This window comes from Coccinella septempunctata, chromosome 1, assembly GCF_907165205.1.
Source record: "Coccinella septempunctata chromosome 1, icCocSept1.1, whole genome shotgun sequence".
NCBI classification, from domain to species: domain Eukaryota; kingdom Metazoa; phylum Arthropoda; class Insecta; order Coleoptera; family Coccinellidae; genus Coccinella; species Coccinella septempunctata.
In genome coordinates, this window is record NC_058189.1 from 5,656,503 (window position 1) to 5,678,660 (window position 22,158).

Sequence of the window (22,158 nt, forward strand, 5' to 3'; positions counted from 1 at the left end):
CACTCGCTACACAATTATCCACATAAAAACTACGTTTGAGCTTCGAGATGTAAAAGTATTCAGAGACAAATATACCGCGTTCACCTTCAATTGATTTTAAATAATTTTCTAAATGTAGACTGATGGTCGCCCCTAACATAAATGGACTGCTACAAACACCAAAAACTACCCTACAGTGTCTGAACATTATCAGATTGCCCTGCGCGTCATACCAAAGAAATCTCAAAAAATCCCTATCTTCGGGATCAATACTTATTTGAAGAAACGCTTTTTTGATATCAGAAATCACACCAATTTTACCTTCTCTAAACCTCAATAAAATGTCCACGACTTCTTCGATAAGATTCGGTCCCTTTTCCAGACAGCTATTTAGGGATGGGCTGCCTGCTGACGCATCGAATATTGGCCTCGTCTTTGTTGTAGCTTCTTCTTTGAAAACCGGGCGATGTGGCAAATAAACACCCCAGTTGTCCAATTCTTGTGCTGGTACCTGCTCTATTATCCCCTCGTGGAGCCATTCTCGGAATATCCCATCATATTCCTGGAATTTCTGCATCTCTCGTAGTTTCTTGACCATTTTTTCCAATCGTTGCATGGCCATGCTCTTGTTGTCCTTGAGCTCGGGGTGATAATCCAGCCATGGTAGTTTTACCTCATAACGACCTTCGGGGTTTTTCGCAATAGATTCCTTGAAGTTCTGCTCAACTTGAATGTTATGATCCTTACGTGATTTATGATCTATAGGATCGTCTATTCCTATAACATCTAATGACCATAAATCTTTTATATCCACATCTTTTGTCAACATGGAGATAGACAAAACGGCCAAGTTTTCTTTATTTTCAGCGTTGTTCTCCTTTGGCGGCATTTTACCCATCAATGTCCATCCCAGATGTGTTTCTACCGCTGTTAATCCACTTTCTGTTTGGTGTAACCGCCCTGTCAGCAACTTTCCCGCTATATCGGCGCCAATGAGGATGGATACGCACTCTTCTTCACTATCGACATCGCTCATTATAACGTCCCGTTTTTTCAGCTCTTCCAACCACGCACCTCTTTTTACACATGGTACATTCGAGCAAATCACTTTATCGCCGAGCGCTTCAAAATTGCACCAGTATGTTCCATCGAGATTCCCGACACGCACTTGGAACTTCTGGTGCGTCGCGACATCCGATTTACTTCCGCCGAAAAGTAAATGCACCATATCTTGCTGTCCATGCGGTTTATAATCCAATTTTTCAGCAAGTTTACTCAACACATACGAGTTTTGCGACCCGGTGTCGATCAACGCACGAACGACAACATCCTTCACTTCATTTCGCACTCGCACCCTTAGAGTCTGCATGAAAGTCGCGGGAATTTCGGCCGATGAAGCTAAAGCGCATTCTTTCGGAATGTTAACTGCACTTACCGAGCTTTCTGAATCGGACCGCGAACTCGGACGACTTCTTCGTCCCGGGCACATTATGTCCACGTGTCTCTTGCCGCATTTTGAACATTTCAATTTCGATCTACAATGCTTCTTTAAATGTCCGCTTTTCAAGCAACCGAAACAAACGCGCTTAATTTTTGCCGCTTCTTGTTTTTCCGATAGCGGCATTTTTTCCGCTTTGAAGCACTGTTCACTCATGTGGTTCGTTTTTTCACAAAAAACACACTTGTCCTCTTTCACTACCGAAGCAAGCAGATTCCGCGCACTCGGCAAGTTCTTTTCTGCTTTTCGCTCCCGTTCCGGTTTACCGCCTATGTCGAATCCCTTTACGGCCATAGAGATTCTCAGTTCGTTTTGAACCTCGGATTCCAAGAATCTTATAAGTCCATCGAGTCGCGTTTTTGACACATTCGACGCCTTTCCAACGTTACCATTTTCAGCTGCACTGTTAGACCGCTGCCACACTCGTAATAAGTCTTCTGGTAACGAGGATTCAACCAACGGATAAAGCATAGCCGCACACTTATCTGTCGTAACGCCTAGAGTTTCTAACGCCCGAATATATGACTCGATTCTGTCATAAAGCGAAGCGAGGATCCCTTTTTTCATCGCTACGGCATTTTCCAGAACCAATTGCAATAGCTCTCTCACATACACCTCAATTTGCAAATCCTCGCGCCCGAAACGTTTTGTCAGACCTTCGATGGCCTTTTGATAGTTTTCCCCGACCGGAGGGTAACTATTCACTAGATCTGCTGCTCTGGATCCTGGTACCATTGACTGCATCAGATACTGGAACTTGTCCTCATCGCGTAGTCCAGTGTCCTCGTGAATCTTGCTGAAAAGACTCCAAAATTTCAGCCACTCACGAATATCTCCGCTGAATTTGGCCAGTTCCACTTTTGGAAGATTGCACCTCGCTCTGGACGTAGAATTTCCACTGCTGCTGACACTTTGAGCCTTTTTTTGAATCGAAGCCATCCTTTCTTCGAACATGCATCTCGCTGTCAAGAATTGGCTCTCGTACCTTAAGTTTTCCTCGGAAGTCTTTTCTAAATCTTCATCCTCAATATCTTCAGCGATGAACATTTCTTCTAGGATCTTCTTGGAAATTTCTTCAAGCTCCTGGTGTCTTCTCTCTAGTCCTTCAAAGGCCGATTTAATCTCCACCGTACTTGATTTTTCTTGATCCATCAAGGCGTTCAGGGATCTAAGTGCCTTCGTGAAGGAGATGCGACTGATCGTCCTCTTCCTTTGATCCATTTTCGAACAAAAATTACCTCCGAATTCCTACACTAAGTCCTGTCACGGTCGCCAGATGTTGAATTTCGGAATAGGAATTTATCGGAATATTCGATCTCGGACAGGTAATTTTGTGGGTTGGTAAAAGAGAGATGAGCACTTTCACTACAGTCTAGATTTTTATTCACACACAGGAAATATACAGTTAAATCTAATTCAAAACAGTACTCACTCGTTTTCGTCGTAATGTGGAAGAGACCCTTTCTGTCCGAATCCGCTCATTTTATCCCTTCATCCCCACTCGTTTCTAAACTTTCTCGACTTTTCGGTACTGACAGAACCCCACCAACTCTGAGGTTCGCAAAGTTGTCGATAGGGGAGGCGTTGCCAGATTTAACATATATACATATATCTAAAAATGTAGGTACATACCTTTCATTTTTCCACTATGCGGATACATTTTTACATTTCACTAAATTTCAAAATTTTTGTTGCATCAGTTACCTACATCAAAATGTATAAAAATTCCTCTACACCATAATCCATTTCTTGGTATAGCAATTCACGAGTTATTGAGGATATTGCAATTGTTGCGAAACTCACTTCACAAGGATGTGAAGGTTTTTTCTGTTTTATATCAAAAATGAGAGGGGATTGCTTTGAGAAATAATGAATAGAATAAAACAATGAAAAATCAAATAAATATGTCTTTTAATTCAACCCAATTGGTATGTTCAAATTCCAGAGTTAATCACATGCTGCTTCCGAAATCAAATCATAACTTTTCTTCGCAAGTTAATCCCACTTCTAGGCAATAGTAGTAATCCTTCGATTTCTTAGACCCAGTCCAAATATTCTTCAGACGAAATCTACCTGTCCAAAGTGGAATTTTTACAGTTTGTATTGGAATAAGGAAATTCTGTAGAGAATAGCTCCCCTGAAATAAAAGACGTTTTATCTCAGCTGTGAATATCCATAAAATTAAATTATGTAGTTGAAATATACCTTTGGAATTGGACATTTATCGGGTTCTTCAACTTTCATGGCCTTAAGAAAGGTAACCCAGATTTCCGGAAAGTAGTTAAGGCCCATCTTACACGGATTTTTCTGCGTTATAAAAGGAACGCTCACCCATCCTCCATTGGCCCATCTTTCCAATTCGATCTGAGTCTGGAAAATAGTATAGGTAATTGCAACCGAAAATTTCAAGCATTAAAATACTAAAATTATGAGTTTCTCCCTTTTGCATAATGATTACCTCACTTAGAAGATTGAGAAGAACTTGCACAAGAAATGAGAAATTATTCAACAAGTGCATATTGTCCAAAATGGAAATGATAATGTGTATTTGGTGGAAGCAATTTAGTGTCATGTATTTTTGCTGAAAACGAGCTAATTGTCCAAAGATAAGTGTGATATCTTTATGCTTTGAAGCAAATGAAATTGAGCCGGAAACTCGAAAAAGCACACCAAAATTTCTCCGGGCACGAACTCGCCGGTCAAGTTAGTTTATTGGCAAAATCCACATGGTTTTGTAGTTATAATACCTACCCTTTGTGAAACAATTTTTCAATTAGAACCTATTAACATAATTACCTATTCAAAAATTCAGTAACTTGTTGCGAAGTACTCATATACGAATTCTTGTACCAAATTTAATGAGAAAACCTCACCAGATATAAAAAAAATCACAAAAATATTCTGAATCCCAGAAACTATAGTTTCTGGCTAAACTAAACTAAACTGAACTAAATGCCAGTGTTTCATGCATAGCATAAAAAAATATTGCGTTACCATATAGCAACGAACAAGAACTCGATAGAAGTGTGAAGTTTGAGGTCAAAATAGTAAACCAGAGTTACTCAATAAATCGAGCTATCATCAAGTACCTGTATTTAAAAGGGTTGAGAGGTAAGCAGATTTACGAAGATATGCTTAATACCCTTGCTATGTCCTACGTATGCGACCGTGAAAAATTGGACTGCAAACTTCAAAAGAGGTAAATTTTCCATTGAAGATGATGACCGATCGGGAAGGCCAGTTTCTGAGTCAGTCCCCAAAAATATCGATGCAGTTCAAGACATGATTTTATCAGACGTCGAATTTGGCTAAAACGGATATCTGAAGCACTGAATATTTCATACGAACGCGTTCATCATATAGTTCACATCAATTTGGATATGAGAAAAATTGCTCTGCTAAATGGATTCCCAAATGTTTGAATGTTGACCAAAAGCTTGCAAGGGTAGAAGCATCGCGTTCGTTCTGTGCTCGATTTGAAAACGATGTTATGATTATTATGACTTCTTAAACCGAATTGTTACTATGGATGAGACTTGGGTACATTTCTACGATCCAGAAACAAAGCAACAATCGATGGAATGGCGACACTCCGGTTCTCCAAGACCTAAGAAGGTTCGTGACCAAAAATCTGCTGAAAAAGTTCTTACTTCAGTTTTTTGGGATGGTCATGGAGTAATCATGATTGATTTTTTGGATAAGGGTAGAGAACAATAACCGGAGATTACTATTCGACATTACTGACCACTCTACGGGAAAAAATTTAAGAGAAAAGAAGCGGAAAGTTAGCCAAAGGTGTTTTGTTTTTGCAGGACAACGCGCCCTTGCACACAAATCTCATGTTGCCATGCAAACAATTCGTGATTTAGGGTTTGAATTACTAGAACACCTCCCTTATTCACCAGATTTGGCTCCATCCGACTATTATCTCTTTCCTCAACTGAAAAAATGTTTAAAAGGTCGTAAATTTTCTTCCAACGAGGAGGTAATAAAAGCTGTGGAGGTCTGGTTTGCAGAGCAAGAAAAACATTTTTTTTAAAGGTCTATAGAGACGTTGCCCTTGCAGGTTCGCTGTAATAAATGGAGAAGAAAATATGTTGAGTAATATAATATTTTGACATTGACATTGAAATTTTGTTTTGTTCTATAGCAGGCTAAGAATTTTTCAATATAACCTCGTACACATTTGAAATAAATAGAAACTTTTTTCATTTTTACCCAAATATTTTCTCCTATATCGTCCAAATAATCTACTTTGAAGCTCAGAACCGAGTGTGTTTCGTTCATTCTATTGAAACTTAGATCACGTATCGGATACCTCATCTTATCATTTCCTGGACAAACTGTGATGCTTTCGATTTCCATTTTGAGTTCCTTAATTGCCTGAAAAAAAAGATTGAAATTTTATGCATACCTATAATTATTTAAATTTTTCCTATTCCAGTCCCGGATTTTTGAAAATTATTGCCAATAACATCAAAGTAATTTTTGCTCTTTTGCTATTGCAAAGTAAAATAATGAAAAATACAGTTGAAACAATTTTCAATCCTATAGTTTTCCTTAATTCATATGGGTGTAAAATTATTCCAAGAAATTAAAAAGCTCTTTTTTATATCAGAAAAAGGTCCATTCGAAGCAGAGGTATTCATTAATATTTCAATACGAAAATGCAAAGCGAAAATTTCTCAACAGATGTATTTAGTTCTTTAATACAGGGTGGTCCAACGAAAACTTAACACCTCGATTTTCCGACTTTCAAGATAACTTTCCAAGATTATTTCGTGATGTGCATACTCAGCTTCCCCGAAAATTAAATGTTTGGACAAATTAATCTCATTGGTCAAATTTATTTAGATCTATTGAAGAACGCTATTATATCAATCCAGCGATCATTTTCCAACAAGATGGCGCACCAATTCATTTCGTTCAACCAATTTTCTTCTCGTCTGGATTGGAAGAAGGGGACATATAGGGTAGCCATCTAGATAACTTGATCTGGTCTCACTGGACTCTTTTATGGGGTCACCTGAAATCCAAGATTTACGAAACCCACCACTGCATGATTTGCGAACTCGGATCATTACGGAATGCCATCAAATTACTCCAGAAATCTTGAGGAATGTACGTGAACGTTTTCAGAAAAACTCATATTATTGCATGGAAGTGAATGGAACCTTTTCCAGCATTTAATGAACTAATCGCAAAAGTAAGTACTCATCCTCTACTTTACCTGTCATTTCGCTATTGATAGAAATTTCAGGATCAGATTAAGATAGTACTATATAGGTAACACCTCTCATCCCTATTCAAAATAAAGGGGTCGTGTTCACCCCTGATAGGGGGTTGCGGGTACGGGGATGCAAAGAGCTGAAAAGTTGTTCCCCCTTGAATCAGAAATTGATGGGTCCAAGCAATTTTTCACATTTTCAAAAAGAAGTGTTAAGCTTTTGTTGGACCGTATACTCAATTCAATATCTTCAATTCATTGTTGTCAGTGAAAATTTCGAAATACGTGTTACTCACCGAAATATATCCATTGAAAAATGCATGAAAAATAAACAGTGTCCAGAAAAGGAAAACTGACATCACCGAATTTTACAATCTTGGAACGCAACAAAACAAACCGAATGAAAATTGATGCCATATTTTTTATACATAGGTATTTTATTTGATTACTTTTTAATTGAGCATAATTATATTGTTTAGGAATTGTGAAAATTCTATCGACCCTACTTATCTGATGATATAATTTTTTTTAATGATCTGAAAGTCTATTAAACTTCTGAGTAGACAAAAGATAGATAATCATGAGTAAATTGTATCTAAATATGGAATTTGACTGATATAATATTGACCAAATATGTATTATGTGTAGGTACCTACCTCAATATGTAGGTATAGAAGAAAAGTTTTCCCGAAAACTTGTTATCAGTGTTGAATTTTTTTCTTTTACTATCTGTTTTATATTGTGTTTCGACTATTTCTAGAGATGTATAAGTTTTTTTGCAGCTCAAATAAAAATTTCGAAATTCATCACTGTTCTAGAAGCTGTAAAAAACATTCACAGGCAACTTTTTTATTCGAAGATGAAATTTTAGATGGAAATAAATCGACTGAAACAAAGAAATTATTATAGATTTTTAAACTAACTTATCCCGAGCAGTTGCGGATAAAAAGCCTGGACGAACTACATAGTTTTTGGTTCGCTCTTTGAAAACCACTTGTTCGAATTGAAAAAAAAACTGTATCCTCCAGAAACTGAGGCCGACGGTGAGTCTTCCTTCTTTTTCGTCCTATATCTTCGCAACAAAGCATTTTTTCGAAAATAATCAAAGGATACAATATCCTTAAAATAGTCCAAAGAATAACCTCTCGAATTTTTGCCGCATGTTCACCTAATACCCTGTATTTTACGAGAAAATAAGTCGAACAATGTTTGACAAAACATTCATTTCCGAATCAATCTTGGACTCAATTGGAGAATGGGCCAGTCCGGCACTGTAAAACACTCCGATAAGTAGCGGTGGATCGATCACCTTAAAATAACATAAACCAGAATATATCCATCTTCTTTATAAAACAAATATTAACTTATAAAGAGTTTATTTTGTCAACATTAAAATAATGGTTGAATTATTTCACATATATATGATATTCATTATTTCAGTAACATAGTTACATACCTACATAGATAAATAGATATAATCGTGACTTCTCTCATTGTACAGATGAATATACAGATTTGCATTGTATCATGAATTTTAATAATATGTTTTCTGACCTCAAATAATTTACTGTCTGGTAGATGAGGTGTCAGTTTTTACAATTCCTATAATTTATTAACAATGTATAAAAGACAACCTATACAAAATCACCGTTATAATACAATATCCAATATTTGTCATTTACCACATCTTGGTGATCTCTTTTTCATAACCTAATGTGAGTTAGCTAAAAAATACATCAATCTTTTATGTACATCCCAGCACAACACCAAGTATATCTTATACAAGTTACATATGTGCACTCTCTTTAGTATGGAAATATTAGATACATTTGATATCGTAAAATCCTTTAGGTACCTATTAATTTGATGGATGACTATACGAGAGTACCTAATACCTACTTTCCCAGACATCCGTTCACGTTTTGATTTCTGGAGGTACAAATTTGTTTGCTCTCCTTCGCACACAAAGTTAATTTTACAATGAAGGTATTCCGTATCTCAGAAATATAAATCGATGCATAAAGTGATCAAATCTGTGCATTTCCTTGAGCATTGTGAAATTTATAAATCACTTGTGAATAATGAACCATTATTCACTGATTTTCTATCGAACATTCGTTAATCACTTGTGATTTTACCAGTCATCTCTCTGTGTGAGGTATTGCCATATAGCAATATTGAAATGTCAGAGAAGTTTCCGTAGGGGATGTCGAATTGGTAGATATTTCACTCGTGTATTATGGCCATTATTCACTTGGATGATTTACCAAACTCGACTTCGCATCCTTTGGTAACCGTCATCCTCGTGAATAATAAACATTAATATGGTTGATAAAAAATATACAGTGTGAGTATTTGACTCGTACGAATATTTAAACAGTAGACTCTTGTGGCCAAAAGAAACACTTTTTACTTTTTCCTTTGTTCTGAATCGGCTCGGTTTAAAAGATACAGGCTGTTGAAAAACCATAAAAAAAATTCTTCTTCTTCTTCGAACACAAGATATCACTCACGTCTTCCAGTTTTCTCATAATGACCATTACGTACCATAAAAATGCCATAAATTCAAAGAACCCAACTCTTGAAACTAAATTAGACGCTATCTAACGAATATTTGAACGTTTTCTAAAACAAAAGTGTTCCAAAATGTTTGTCATTTTCGTCATTTGAGGTTCAAATAAAAAAAAAATCAGTGATATTCGGAAACTTGGGTACTTTGGCTGAATGCAACTCTGTTTAAAATATCCACACCACAGATTTTAATATGTACAATAAAGTCTCTTCCATTTAGGTTTATATTTGAGAGTAGTTGGTACAATTAGGTAACGGAGTAGACCATTTTCCGTCGGATAGGCATTTTGGCCTGTTTTCCAGTCGGGCCTCGTATCCAGGACTGCAAGTTATCTGCAATTCATCACCCGGTTCATATGCGTATTTTATTGGTGCTATTACGCCGTTGTCAGGATCTCCTAAATAGGGACATCTCGGCCGACCTTAAAAATAATTTTTTTATTAGTTTATTTCATATTCTAATTTATCCTTGACAATAATCTGCCACGATTAGTGACTTATTTGAAAACTACACAAATCCATCAAATCAGTGGACTCCAAAAAGTTATAGCTTCCTTAAGACCGAACGGTTGTGCCAAGATAGATGAAATCTTGAAATTTATTGCAAGAAGAGTTGCTCCTTCAGAATATGTATCACAATAAGATCTACGATAATTTTCCTGGAAGATACGCGACTCGAAATTTCGAAAGCCCACCTTCCTTTGGCATTTTTCAAATTGCAAATTTCAATCTGCGATATCTCCTGTTATTTATACTTTTAACGTTTTACTTCATTACTCGTATTTAATCAGAATATTGTTGGTATTTTATTTTTTATTGTAGATTATGTAGAAGAATCGAATATTTTGGTGTTTACACCTATTGTTGTACCACTAACAACTTACAAAGTGGTGGGGGATGTGACCAGAACCCTGTCTCAGTACAGATTATGCTGGCTTCACCTTCGAGCTGATGGGCACCGCTACAAGCGAACTGCACCAAACTACCTACGGCATATCGACCACCGTCCATTCCGGCGGACTCTGATTGGATAAGATGAGCATTGGCTGGTATGGATGGTGGAGGACACTGAATTGCTGTAAAAAATGAATTATACACATTGAACTATCAAATACCTATACATACATAATTAATGCGTTTTGAAACTTTATTGATTAAACAGTATTGACGAACCATACATATTTATTTGAACGTCTGTCGTTACGATTTTGTAAGAATGGGACAGTTTAACTTTTAGCACAACCGTCTTCTATTTCCGGCAAATGACCTACAACAATGTCCAATGGCAGTTTTAGGTGCTTTCGGTCCCTAGACGCAGATTTTCAAACGATCTCTTATAGTCCTTTCAAGAATGATTGACATCTCGGGTGGCTATGGAAAATCGAATTTAAGTTGGTAATATTCTAAAAGTTCAGATTTTGTGTTGCGGAATTCAGGTTGGTATTGTGAATAAACGTCGATCCACAGACCAATTATTGTGAATCTATGCACTGACCGAAGGTAATTTGAGTTTTGTAGAGCTGTTTACATTCTTAATATAATCCAACAAATTGGAAACATAATTGTATCAATTTTGATTGTTGATTAATATGCTCTGAATTTGAATATTTCTTCTTTTCAAATACTCTTCTAGGTTATATTTGAAAATTCCACTTCTGTGATTGAAACTCCAGAAATTATTGAAGATCTTTTATGATCAGAATTAAGCTGCGTCTGGACTTTCAAGTCTTACTGGGATGTCAATCATTCTTGAATGGACTATAAAATAAATCATTTTTCTGAACTGTCAGGTCAAAAAAACAGCACTATGGATTTTTTCTCTGCGCTTAATAATTGATATTTGAAACCAATTTTTTTGCCTAGAAATAGATGACAGACTCAACAAATATATTTGGCAGTAGGTATACCAGTCAATTTCTAGATCTCCCAAATAGAAAACTACCCCCTCAGTTTTATCATCGTTGAGCCTAAGGCCTAAGTCAATTTTTCACAAACCACAATATTAACTTTCTGATTTCTTTTATTTGTCCAGCAAGAATTCAACACCCCACATTGACATTTCGTTCAATTTTGTCCTGTACTAGTGTACTATACCAATCGACTAGTTTTCTCCCTAAAAATACGAAACATCTTCTACATCTGATACAAAACTGACATTCTAGTATCGTGAAAATATGTTATTTTTCGTCGACCTGAACAAAAAATGACATTTTATAGGTTTTTTCTGCACGAAAAGTCGACTATTTTTGAAGGCGAGTACTTTTCGTCCTGATTCACTTTTTGTCCGGCTTTTGTCACTAAGCAATATATTAGATCCCGAGGCGATTGAAGCAATTTCTGAATTTCGTGAATAACTACTATAGGAGCCTAGGAGGTCCCAGCGAAGTCGAAAAATCCAAGTGCAACTGTAGACCGTCAATACAGTATAGTATGGCATTGAATCTTCCGAATGGAGGATGGTAGTCTTTAGCGATCTCGGAGCGCTGTTTTGAGATATTCTCATCACAGACGCCATCTGTCACGCAGAGACTGAACCAAACCTCACTTTCTCTGTACAGTACTCATTTTTTTGTATTTCATTTTGTAATATAATTTTTCACTTACGAATGCACTTCGGTAGTGGTCCTGACCAATTGCCAGACAATTCGCATTCGATCCCTGGTGGCCCAAGCAGTCTGTATCCCCAAGCACACACGAAAACTGCCCTACCTCCATACGTATTATTGTGTTCTTCAAGATGCAAATGGGGTTCTTCTAGCTCACCAGGTCCATCCAAAGGTGGACATTTCACTGCTTCACATCTTGGTATGACGGCGGACCATTTACCTGAGATGCAAAATTTTCGAAAAACTTATACAAAAGTGAGATGTGAGAATTTCACTCAACTTCACCAACTAACAGAGACACCATTTGAACTTTATTGAATTTTACGAAGCTTGAAGTTTACTTTAGAAATGGATTGGTAGGGGAGGGCCAATTGATGGCCTGTGCGTTCCACAGACTTGACACCTTTAGATTTTTTTTCTCTGGGAGATATTTACAGTAGAAATGTAGAAGAATTGAAAATGAGAGTACGCACAGCATGTCATGAAATTCATGTTGGAGTATTCCAAAATGCAAGGGTCGAATTTGAAAATAGGTTAATTTTTTGTCACAGTCTGAGACTTTAACGAAAATGCCAGCCGATCTGAAAGAGATTTGAGGAGGAATTGTCAATGTACAGGTCCTCATCAAGACAATTGAGAGCAGCTTGCTCTAACGCTGACGAATAGGCTTATAGATACAATCAAAAAAATTAATACAGTACAATGAAAAATATTTGTTATAATTTTCTAGATTGGGTCTAGTAATACGTGTTCTATTTTTATCATGTGAAGAGAATAATTGTAGGATGATTCAATTCCAATTTAACACATAAATCTGACTCAACTAAATTTGAACTTAGATTACCTGAAGCTTGACAAGTTAGATTGGACGATCCACTGACATAATATCCCATAGGACACTGGAATATGGCAGAGTGTCCTAATTTGGTCCCTTCAACTCGTACTGTGAGATGAGGACCTTTCACCGTTATTGGTTCACAGTGAACGGCTGGAAATTTTGATGAAAAAAAAATCATTCAATTACATAATAATATGTTATCATCAAGGGGCATATTGAAATATTTATTTATTCAGGATTTGAGATATGAACAAGAAAAGATGCTCAAACATTTGGTAGAGCATTTTTAGCGTTTTCACTCCCAATCTCTGGAACAAAAATATATAGACAGCTTTTTACTAAAACCAAAGTCTTTGTGGCGATAAGTTATATGATATTTTTGTAATTTGCCAACATGGTACAGATGAAAAAAATTTTTTTTTATCATATTAACAATAAAGAACCTACAATAAAATTCATAATGTAATTATAGCAGGATAATAAAATGTCATTCCTGGATGTTTCAATAAAAAAGTTTTCAAATTATTTTGTTACGAGCGTATACCGAAAAAAGACACATACTGATAAGGAGATATTTGAATTCTTATTCCTATCACCAAGCAAAGTGTCAAAAGAGGTATTATTAAAACACTTTATGATAGAGCTAATTTGATTTCATCTACACCCGAAATTAGAAATTGACTTTATTAAAAAATTCCCTACGAAAAATCAATAACCGACAGATTGTATTGAAAAAACAATATTGAATTTAGAAAGAACATGATCTAAATTTATTGAACGTAATTCCTTATGTTAATAAATTAATAAAAATTGTATTTATAACATTCCCTGTATTTGTGGTGAAACTTATGCAGGTGAAACGTCTAGACCTCTAGAAATAATGAAAGGCGAACAAAAGAATAATATTAATAATGGAGAAATTAGATCACAGATCACAGATCGCAGATCATGTTTGTTCTAATACAGGAGACCACAGGATGGATTAGAATAACACTAAATTTTAATGACATAAGCAGATTATATAGACTCCGAAACGTTACTATATATAATTATAATTTTGTTTCTTTTTTCAGTTCATTGCCAGGCAACAATTTTTTCTACTTGAATTGCTCCTGAAAAATTAGTGCAAGAATTTACGCAGGATCACATCGGTTATTTCAATTTTTCTGTTCCAGAGATTAGCAGTGAGAACCCTAAAAAGTTTAAGAAAATGCAGAATCCCCCCAGATTGAATTTCAATCGATATTTGGTTAATCACTTGTTCCTTAAAATTATGTAATTTTCCCTTATTTCAAGTTTCCATTTGAGGTATGGGGTATGGGGTACACTTAGGAAACCCCCTCTTCTTTTACGTCGTATCGATTGAAATATGGGTTGTAATTTGAAAATCTTGAGTTTTGATGAATTAAATTTGTTCACTTGATGATCTTCTCATAAAAACCCTGTACATTCAGGATCCAAACAGTAAACAGAGTTATAATATCACATGACAAGATTTTTTTTAGAACATCCCCAGTATAGAAATATTCCACATTCACATTTTCACCATTTTTTTTCATAAGAATCCCAATAACCGTTGAGTTTCACCGAAGGTGCGATATACTGAGGGAATTGCCATCAAATCAGCTATCTCAGAATGAAACGATATACTGGGTGTGGCATTCGAAATAATAAAGTAGTAGGACGGTGTATAACCGGTAATTGCAGAGGTTTGAAAATATTTTAGGAAAAAAGTTCCTTGTCGAAAACCCCAACATACAAATTTTCAGCACACAATTATTGTAGGCCATCACCCTGTATAAGTAAAAGAGTAAGGATATTTCTAGAAATAATGAGTCTTCTTGTGAAATCTTGAGCGTTTTTATTCATTTTTCTGAACTGCCTGTTTCATATTGGATGGCGCTAGAGTACTACTAGATAATACTCAGGAGCTACTACCAGTATTCAATTAGGGTCCGTCAATTCCAAGCGTTTTTCATCGGAGAAGGAGTTGTGTTGCTCTAACAAATGAGACCGGAACCATGATCAGCATCTTCTCTTCTTTGGTGGAACCAAAGATTAAAGAGTTCAGAGACAACTCTGATAGAGTTAGCTAACCTAACTCTATAATCTTTGGGTGGAACGTTCTCCATTTAGTTGTCCTAACGATGGCAAATTGGTAAGTTCAATTCAGATCGTGACACTTGTTGATATTCATATCGGCGGGTGGTATGCATCTGAATTGTTGTATTCATTGCCTCCCTGTTGAGACGTTATTATTCTTTCAATAGGCAAATTATGTTGTAGGGTTTCTTAGAGATTCGAAGAAAAATATTACTGGATTTGAAACAAAATTTAAATCAATTCTATGTTGGCCTCGTAACTGATTTGTCATCCTTGCATTTTTCCACATTTCTTATTCCCTGCAGTGCAGAGTCCATTCGAATACAAAAACACGAACAGCAGGGCACTTACCTGCTACTTTGAGCGTGATGCTGTTGGTATTCCCTCTCGGTGTAGCACAAGTGAACGTGCCGGAATCCTGCATTTTGGCATAATAAATCGATAGTCTATACTTGAAGTTCCGTTCCTCGGAAGCGATGGCCCATCCTACAACAGAATAATTATGTTTACTCTCGAAGGAGTGTCTTCCATGTGAGCGATATCAATATTTCAGATCGGCCTTTCCGGCCTTGGGGGCAAGTTGATCGGGAAGTTGTGGCGATATTGATTACGGTATTGTGTTTGGCTTTGAGCAAAAAGGTAGATAAGTGGACGAAGATTTTTCGTTCAATTTAATTCCAACAATGAAATGAGAAAAAAGTTGTGGTTAACTGATGTATTCACAGTTTATTTTATTAGGCTTGAATATTGAAATTGAGTGCCAATTTTACGGCGTCAATTTCCGCTATAATACCAAAGAGGAACTCTGATAATACTTAATTTAATACTATGAGCTGCATGAGTTCAGTGCTCCTACTAATTGGGTACCTAATTAACTTTTTTTCCAAACTCTGTTAGGTCTCGTGATGCAGAAATCCTACAATGAAAGCTTTCTTGAGTCACAATTTTTTCTAAATTGTTGGGGAATATTTCAAATATTCCATTTCGAATAAGACCTGTTCGAAATTTGCAGGTTAAACGGATGAAAGTACACTGCGCAAAAAAATTAACGCACATTATGGAAATCTCAAATTTATTCTACAACTGAAGGTGTTCTCAATGATAATTATTTTTATCAGAATTATGCATGCATATGTTATCCACTTTCAACGGTTTTTTTCAATACAGATGTTTTTTCCAGCAGGAATAAAAAAAGATGATATTATCAGATTTTGAATGTATTGGCTCCATTCTAAAATCAGTTGTTCTCGATCAATTCTAGTGATCAATAGTTTTTCTTTCGTTTGATTTTGTACACTCGATCGCTCTGCAACGCGAAACACGCAATTTGACCCAAGAGGAATGTGCCCAAGCGGTAGTTTTGCGAGAGGAAGGGTGGACATACACAAGAATTGCAGAAAGGTTTGGAGTTTCCCATACAAGTGTGTCCAGAATGTTGCAGCGATTCAGGGAGACAGGTATGAATGTCCGAAGACCAGGACAGGGTAGACCACGGGTAACAACTGCCATTCAAGAACGTTACTTGAGAGTATCTTCGTTGAGACAACGGTTTGCAACCGCTCGCCTCCTTCAAATTCAGCTTGAGCAAACTCATGAGGTACAAATTAGCACTCAGACAATAAGAAATCGCCTCAGAGAATATGATTTAAGGCCTCGTGTCGTGGCAAGAGGCCCAGCTCTTACCCCAGCCCATCGAAGGGCGCGTTTGGATTTTGCGAGAGAGCATATCCATTGGGAAGAGGACGATTGGGAAAGAGTTCTCTTCACAGATGAGTCTAGATTCTGCCTCTACCATTGTGATCGACGTTCCCTTGTATACAGACGTCCACATGAAAGATATGCTCAGTGCAATTTCCTGAATACTACTGGTTTCGGGGGAGGATCGATTATGGTATAGGGTGGAATATCTTTGACAGCTCGCACAGACCTAGTGGTCGTTGATAATGGAGCTATGAATGCTGATAAGTATATAAGGAACATTATTGAAGAGCATGTAGTGCCATTTGCCCCATACATTGGTGAAAATTTCATTTTTATGGACCATGGACGATAATGCCAGACCCCATCGTGCGCGCATCGTTCAGGAGTACCTTGAAGAGGTTGAAGTCTCTCGAATGGAATGGCCAGCAAGAATTCCAGATCTCAATCCGATTGAGCAGGTTTGAGACAACCTCAATAGAAGGCTGAGAAGTTCAGAAAATCATCCAGCTACTCTTAATGACTTAGGAATCCAACTCGGAGAAATCTGGGAAGGATTAGATCAGAACATTTTAAGATCACTCATTTTGAGTATGAACCGTCGTTGCCGATCTGTAATTAACGCAAGGGATGGAAATACCAAATATTAAATCACTTATCAGCATTTCAGTATTTTGAAAATTGTTCATTTCTCTTCTTTCACATAAGATTCGGTGAAATCCTGAATTTTTCTTCCATTTAATGTGTCTTGTTTCGTTCAAAACCTTCCCGAGAGAACATAAAAAATAAGTTATAAAGTCAATGTAGAGTTAACTTTCATTAAAATTGAGATTTTCAGAATGTGCGTTAATTGTTTTGCGCAGTGTAGATTTAAGCAAAGAAAACAAAAACTAAAACAAACTTTCAGTCAAGTATTCTAAAGAAAATAAAATGAACTTTGAAATAAATCCATCAATCTTTTTCATTATACAATTTTATATGATATAAAAGCTTTCCGGGAGATTTTTCACGATCATTTAAAACTTTATGATAATACCAATGATTGGTTTGGGTTTGATATACCTACTGCAATTATAATGAGAATGGAATGGTGAAAATTATTGAACTACAATGAAATATACTGTCATCCAGCATCCTTCGAACCACTAGCAGACAGACCGGGTTGTTAGTCTTCATCAGCGCCTTATGGAGCTAAATATTTTCTGTTTTTTCTTCAATAATATTTTTTTTTCTACAAATTACCAATCCCAATCGACCATAATTTACAAGTATTGTATAGATTGGATGCTTATTTAAAAATTGGTTCTACATGTTTCGCCCTACCAAGACATCTTCAGGAGCTTCATCTAAATATACAGAATGAATGCAACATACAACGGAATTTCTGACTGTATTGAATTAAAATTTCATCAAGATTATTAAAACTCATCTACAATGCTAAGATCTCTAAATGTCGAAAATTTTCGAAGATTTTTGTGCCTAGCAGCGAAGAGCTTCGAATCATATACGAAACTTGCACGAAAACGTCATGTTCTGCTACCCTACATTTTGTGTACTGGCTAGTTGATTATAAATGTATTTCCTATGCTTATTTTTGAGAAAATATTTTGTAGGCACATATTTCATGATATGAGTCAAAATGAATTTTCAAAAAAAAAACTTTTTTTTATTTATACTTCTACTAGTTCTACTTCCCCATTTCAATTAGGCAGTTTTCATACTTCTACTAGTTCTACTTCCTTATTTCAAATAGGCGGTTTTCATACTTCTACTAGTTCCACTTCCTTATTTCAAAGGCGGTATATTATATTTGATTTGATCATTTCATTCTCTTAAAAAATGTGAATCTTTTTCATCTGATAACTGTTACTACAATTGCAATTTATTGTGATATGTATGTTTAACAGTCTAACAACATATTTATCCTATAATTTGGATATATTTACCTATCATCCGTTGAATTTGGAAAATCAGAAACGAGAAACTTGCTTTATGTTAATTGAAATGCAAAACTAATTGTAATATCTTTCCAAAACCGAAGCGAAGAAGAATATTAAGTTATCTCAGGTATAAGAAGTTCATTACCAAATTTTTGAAATGTAAAACCTTTGAGACCCTTTAGATTTGTTAAGCATAATAATATTCATTATTCTTCAAAAGTTTTTCCTTTTTTCTTTTTCTATTTCCATGTCAATTTCTTTTTATGAGTCAAACTTAAAGACGTCAGATGAAAACTATTATATAGAAGTTTTCAGGAGAATAAAAAAAGCGAATAAAAAGATATAGAAGGAACGTATTTGAAATAAAGTAATAAGGAAGAAGGCTCAGGCTTTATGAAGCACATTGTACAAATGGAGAAAAGTTTTTTAAAAATTGATCATGAAATTTTTTTTCTACCCTTTTTTTCGACACAAAAAAGTTAATGGGAGGGGATTCTTATAATCACCCTGTGCATGCAAGGCAATATATGGTAATTTTATTATAAGCTATGCAAGCCCAGCATAATGTTATTGTTTGGGAGTGTAGCAACAATATTTTAATAATAATAATAATAAAGGTCTTTATTCAATCAATTTCATGGAAACTAAATACAAACTCTTACAACACTAGAAAAATTTTTGAGTGAAAAATGCCTACACTTATAGAGCTTTGTTATAACCAACCCTGAAAATCTCGACATTCCAAATTCAAATCGAATTGGATCTATAATCATAAAACTTTCACTCGTCTGCAATATTGGAGCTGCTATGTTGAATTTATGGAATGTGAATAAAAATTCATAATGTATTCGACCTCAAAGTTTCCCACACATCCTTTTCAATCGAATCAGGCCATAAAAATCATATTGTTTATCTATGATAAAAATAAAATTTGTCGTACTCCTCACAGAACCTCGAAACTCCTACATATCAATTTTGAAACTAAGATGGCGGACGAGTTTTGCGATTGTGGTCCGCTATATCGGAAAGCATCTCAAATCTTCTCCAGAATAAAAAATTAACATGTTCGTCGTAACATTATTATTATTAACCTTACGGAGGATCCATACGCTGCGTTTGCAAGATAAAAAACATCCTTCAGTTCTGCAAAGACTCGGTCTCATTGAATTCATGACTATGCTCACTACTCTATCCCGAATATCAAAACGAAAAACCGCAAAGCCAGACCAGAGAGTATCAACTTGATACTCTTTGGCCAAACCAAGGGAGGGTTTGAAACGAAATAGATATGCCGTAATTCCAAGTCTACAATCCTATTATTTGTCTTGTCACGGGCAGAATAACCAAATAATCATTCTGTCATCGGAAATGGAAGGATAAACAACATGGGATGGTGGTAACATTGGTAACGACTATCTATTTCAAGGAAGCTGTTGCTTTGTGCAGGCGAGCGTCGAAATTGAAGTGACTGAGAGGAATTTGGGGTCAGCCGAGTTCTGGATATACTCGATTTCGTGCTGAAGTCTCCTTCGAATATTATGATGTCTAGTTTCGTAATAATTCCTATCACTTTATATCGTTTTTTCATTAATTTCCAGGAAAATTTTATCCGAAAAATAAATTTGGGGCTGATCGCTAGCAATAAAATTCTTTTTTCGTCGACCTGAACAAAAAATGACATTTTACCTACTAATTTACCAACGAAAAGTCGACTATTTTTGAAGGCGATAACTTTTCGTCCTGATTCACTTTTCGTACTGATTTACTTTTCATCTTGCTAAAGTATTCACACCAAACGACCAAAGAACTGATGAAGAAATAGAAAAAGTTATTTCCAATAATCTTCCTGATATACCCAAAATAGAACAATTCAAAGTGAGAGGAGTTCAAACAGAAATCAGTTATCTGAACACCCGAAAAGCTCCTGGCGTAGACATGGTAACACCAAAAATGATCAAAGAACTTCCTAAAAAAGCAGTACAATTATTAACATCTATATTCAATGCAATAATAATTCTGAATCACTGGCCAAAAATGCTCAAGACAGCGGAAATAATCATGGTATTAAAACCAGGTAAAACACCAAATGAAGTTTCGTCGTACAGACCAATAAGCCTACTACCAACGATCTCCGAAGTGCTTGAAAGACTCTTACTACACAGGATTGAAACAGACATTTCCAATAACGACTGGATTCCCTACCACCAATTTGGATTCAGACAAGAACACTCAACGGTTCAATAAACTCACCGAATAACCAGAGTCATCAATGAAGCTTTTGAAAAAAAGCAGCACTGCACCTCAGTATTTTTAGATGTAAGTCAAGCTTTTGACAAAGTCTGGCATGCTGGGTTACTATATAAAATCAAAACTATTCTCCCTATAAAGTACTTCAGCATCTTGAAATCATATCTTACCGATCGAGAAATCAGAACAAAAGTAGGAGAGGAAATATCTAAAAATTATCCAATTGAAGCAGGGGTTCCTCAAGGAAGTGTATTGGGTCCGATCCTTTATGTGCTGTACACTTCTGATCTGCCAGCATGCAATAACACAACAACTGGAACTTTTGCAGACGATACAACCATAATAGCATGCCACGAAGATCCCATAACAGCAACCAAACTTTTACAAGAACATCTGAAACTAGTAGAATCCTGGGCCAACAAATGGAAAATAAAAATTAATGAAACAAAAAAAGTAGATATCACCCTGAGAAGAGAACGATGTCCTCCAATCCATCTCAATGGTAAAGCAATACCACAAGCTGAAACAGTCAAGTATCTGGGATTCCACTTAGATACCAGACTTACTTGGAAAGAACATATTAAAAAGAAGAGAAAACCAGTAGATTTTAAAACCAAGGAAATCTATTGGCTAATTGGCAAGAAAGTCAAAACTATCATTGGAAAATAAAATTCTTTTGTACAAAACAATTATAATTCCGATTTGGGCCTATGGACTTGAAATTTGGGGATGCGCAAGCAAGTCAAATTTAGCCATCATTCAAAGATGCCAGTCCAAGATATTGCGAATGATAGCAAATGCACCATGGTATGTCACCAACCAAACACTCCATGATGATCTGAAAATACCCTTTGTCCAGGATGTCATAAAAACAAGAAGTAGAAACCACCACTCTAGATTGGAAGTACACACAAATATCCTTCTACAACACTTAACACAAGACAACGAAGTGGGAGACTGCAAAGGGAATGGTCAACTGACCTAATGGAATAATGGAATATTAAGAGATTCTCCCAATGGGGAGAACCTCTTCATGTTATGTTCTCTATGTCATGTACAATTGTGAAAAAATGATTGCTGATCAATCAGATGACAGGCGAATAGTTCGAAATCTTGCCTTAGAAGCAAAATTCCCTGCCTGTATTAGGCGTTTCATTTTCGAATTTATTGTTCGAATCTCTTTAACGACAAGGAATACGAATGTGCTATTCGGTACACACGTGTATCTTGATATATCCTATCTAAGTGGCCTTAAAAAAATTAGTACCTATTCTGATTCGAAGAAAATTATCGATGTTCTTATGTGGAACAAGCTGTATAACATTTTTTTACATAGAAAAGAGAGTAATTGAAAGTAATAATCGACAAAGATGCTGTCTGTACCTTTCTAACGAATAGGTAATTGAACGTTTTGTGAAAAAAAAATTCTTCATATTTTCTCGTATAATGCG

General features: G+C 35.9%; 3 protein-coding genes across 4 annotated transcripts in view; all 3 read right to left on the reverse strand.

Annotated features, from left to right (window-relative positions):
- Positions 1-80: 80 nt before the first annotated feature.
- Positions 81-2,698, reverse strand: LOC123322538. Its single transcript, XM_044910481.1, has 2 exons — positions 138-2,698; positions 81-84 (listed from the first exon to the last, which is right to left on the reverse strand). Exons 1-2 carry the CDS (start codon positions 2,696-2,698, stop codon positions 81-83), a joined length of 2,565 nt encoding a protein of 854 aa, XP_044766416.1.
- A 754-nt stretch (positions 2,699-3,452) lies between these two features.
- On the reverse strand, positions 3,453-7,158 carry LOC123322555. Its single transcript, XM_044910501.1, has 4 exons — positions 7,001-7,158; positions 5,696-5,860; positions 3,683-3,847; positions 3,453-3,614 (listed from the first exon to the last, which is right to left on the reverse strand). The coding sequence occupies exons 1-4, from the start codon at positions 7,061-7,063 to the stop codon at positions 3,453-3,455; spliced, it is 555 nt and encodes a 184-aa protein (XP_044766436.1). The 5' UTR covers positions 7,064-7,158.
- Positions 7,159-9,461: 2,303 nt separating this feature from the next.
- LOC123313940 (locomotion-related protein Hikaru genki) overlaps positions 9,462-22,158 on the reverse strand; it is a 71,890-nt gene continuing 59,193 nt past the window's right edge. For both annotated transcript variants that reach the window (XM_044899056.1, XM_044899052.1), the window contains 5 exons: positions 15,174-15,308; positions 12,726-12,869; positions 11,880-12,101; positions 10,160-10,351; positions 9,462-9,697 (listed from right to left, as the gene is read on the reverse strand). In XM_044899056.1, the coding sequence (XP_044754991.1) occupies positions 9,498-9,697; positions 10,160-10,351; positions 11,880-12,101; positions 12,726-12,869; positions 15,174-15,308 (893 nt within the window). In that variant the 3' untranslated portion in view covers positions 9,462-9,497. The remainder of the gene's footprint in view (positions 9,698-10,159; positions 10,352-11,879; positions 12,102-12,725; positions 12,870-15,173; positions 15,309-22,158) is intronic.